At 55.8% G+C, this 2,769-nt stretch overlaps 1 protein-coding gene across 3 annotated transcripts in view; it reads left to right on the plus strand.

The window, feature by feature from the left end:
* LOC102753144 (nuclear factor 1 X-type) overlaps window positions 1-2,069 on the plus strand; it is a 63,839-nt gene extending 61,770 nt beyond the window's left edge. For all 3 annotated transcript variants that reach the window (XM_006768211.1, XM_015566874.1, XM_015566873.1), the window contains one exon: window positions 1,803-2,069. In XM_006768211.1, coding sequence (XP_006768274.1) covers window positions 1,803-1,817 — 15 coding nt within the window. In that variant the 3' untranslated portion in view covers window positions 1,818-2,069. The remainder of the gene's footprint in view (window positions 1-1,802) is intronic.
* Window positions 2,070-2,769: the final 700 nt, after the last annotated feature.

Consider the following 2,769-nt stretch of genomic DNA (forward strand, 5'->3'; position numbering starts at 1 on the left):
AGTGTGTGACCAACACAAGTGCTTTAAATATTGGAATTTTCACATGAAATTCTGTCTGGGTTTTTGGCTTCTTTTGAAAAGTTGGCTGACGTAGCTTCCCCAGGCCCTCCCTGTGGCGCTGGCAGCCTTGCCCCAGGCAGGATGAGCACACCACAGGTAGCAGTCAGGAGCCTCAACGCTGAACTGCCCCTTGCATTTGAGTCCTTGGGCAGGTCCGCCACCCTCTGTCCCTGGCTCCTGTGTGGGGCTGGAGCAAGGGTGGAATGAGTGAGGTCCCACTGTGTGCTCTGTGGTTAGTTCTCCTTGGCGGCTGTAGATCGGAGTCTGTGACCCAGAGCCTGGGAGAGGCCCTGAGATGCATTTTCAGGGACCTCCATTTGCCCCAAGGGTACCACCAGGCATACCTAGGCACTGTAGACCATAGAGGAGACTCCTCCGACCCTACCCCTTGGCCATGAGGTGGGGCCAGAGCCTTTGGTGAAGGAAAATGCCAGGCAGCCCATGATGGGGAAAGGGGAAGGGGTGTCCACCCTGGGAATGTTTTGCGCTGAGCGGCCACCAAGGCCCGTTTGTGGGAAGGCAGCGCCCCCTGCTGGCATCATAAGAGAAAGGGACATGTGCCCCAGGGAGCCTGAGGTCCTTCCTCAGTGCTGTTGCCCTAGGCAGCAATTTTCTTTTTGTTTGTTTATTTGTTTTTAGTTGTTGTTCTAATCCTCACCCAGGGGTATGTTTTTATTGATTTTAGAGAGAGGGGAAGGGGGCGGGGAGAGAGAGAGAGAGAGAAACATCAATTAGTTGCCTCCTGTACACACCATGCAATCTGGGCATGTGTATGGGACGACGCTCAACCAACTGAGCCACACCGGCCAGGGCAAGGCAGCAATTTTCAACCTTTTTCATCTCATGGCACACATAAACATTACTAAAATTCTGTGGCACACCAAAAAAATACATATTTTTGCCAATCTGACAAAAAAAATAGGTATAATTTTGGTTCATTCACACCTGACTACTATTGTGTTGGCTGTTATCATTTTTTTAAAATTGACAGTCTAAGAAAAAAAGTACTGTTATTAGTCATAGTTGTATAGTTTGTAGATTAAAAATATTTTATAATGAGAAAAAAAAGAAAAAGGCCAGTGTCCCTGACTAAAAATTCTTGTGGCACACTGGTTGAAAATTGCTGCCTTAGGCTAGAGAATTGGGGGCGGGGGGGGCGTGTGTCTACCAGGCCCCTCCCCCAGGACGACCACTGTTAGGGACTGAAGCCATGTGTGTCCCCCTCACCAGCCTTTCAGTCTGTGGGACCTTGGCTCGGGTGTACAGATGGGAATTTTTGCTTTTAAGTCTAAAGAGACAGAAAGAAAACTCAGCAAGAAGCTAGGCCACCAACCGCCCCCCCCTCCCCAAACCCCTCCGGGGACAAAAGCTCTAGCCTGGCATCCTCTCCACCCTCCAGGACCCACACAAAAACTTAAACAATTGGAAACATGGCCAGATCCCAGGTCTGTGCTTGTGCCAGCGCCAGCCACGGGGGTCCTACCCGCTGGGCACGATGCCCACGGGAAGGCCAGCTGGACTGTAGCACTAGGGGGCAAGGTCTCTGGGGGGGGGGGCAGGATTCCCATAGGAGGGACCGACAGAATGGGATGGAGCTCTGTGTGGTGTTGGTATCCTTGGCTCCGCTGGAGCTGGACCCTCCAGGGGCCCCGGCCAGCACCTGCAGTCACAGGGCCAGGCGGAAGTGAGAAGGGCCCTGCCCCAGCTGTTCTCAATATCGCCTCTTTTTTGTCCTGCTTCAGTCCTGGTTCCTCTGATAAGATCGACAAAAGAAATGACAAAATGAAAAGAAGAGGTTCCTCAAACAGGGGGAGAAGAAATTTTGAGACGTGGAAAAAAAATCCCCCAGCCCAGCCCCACCGAAAAGCAAAAATTAAACGTCGTCAGCCACTCAGCCCTTCTCTCCTCCAGCCCAGGGACCCCTGCAGGCCCCCCGAAGCAGCCCAGTTTTCTGAGCCCTCGGGAGAGGTCTCGGCGGGCGGAGCTGTGCACCAGCAGCCAAGCAGAAAGCAACATGCAAAACGGACTCTGCCATGCAGAGGGCAGAAAGAAAGAAAGGATGCAGCCGAACTTCCTCCCCATCCCATCCCGGCCTTCCTTCCGGGGAAGGAACTTCATCCCCAAACAAGTCAACCAGCACCGTGCTGAGGGGGCCTGTCCCCCACCCTTGTCCTTCCTGGGGGAACCCCACCCTCAGCTGGGGTCAGAGCTCCACTAGGGAGCTCAGAGGACTAGCTTGGAAAGATGGGGGGTGCAGATCCAGAGGGCGCTCCCCTCCAGATCCCACCCAGCCCTCCCTCACTGCCTGTTCTGGAGGGGGTGGGGCAGGGCCGCCTCTGAGTCCCCCTGCCCCACCCTTCGGCTAGCAGCCCCACCCCCTGGACAGGGGGCATCTCCTGGAGCGAGTTTCATGCTCCCAGAATGGAGGGTGTCCCACCACCCTCCCCTGGGCCACAGGGGGATTCCCTGGACCCCAGACCCCTCTGTACAGTAAAGAGTCAGATTGCTCTCCAAGGTCCAGTCCCCGAGGGGGACAGGCCCCCTCTTCCCTCTCTTCACAGGCAGGCCCGGGAGGTCGCCCTTCCGCCATGGCCCCAGTGAGGGGAGACGGGCCCCAAGTCGCCCCCACACCCCAGCCCGCATGCAGGTGCCCTTGTGCCACCCCATCGGTCCCTGCCCCTGCCCCTCACGCAGACAGCCCTGCTGTGG

The sequence above is a fragment of the Myotis davidii genome, unplaced genomic scaffold (genome assembly GCF_000327345.1).
Source record: "Myotis davidii unplaced genomic scaffold, ASM32734v1 scaffold543, whole genome shotgun sequence".
In the NCBI taxonomy this organism is placed as follows: domain Eukaryota; kingdom Metazoa; phylum Chordata; class Mammalia; order Chiroptera; family Vespertilionidae; genus Myotis; species Myotis davidii.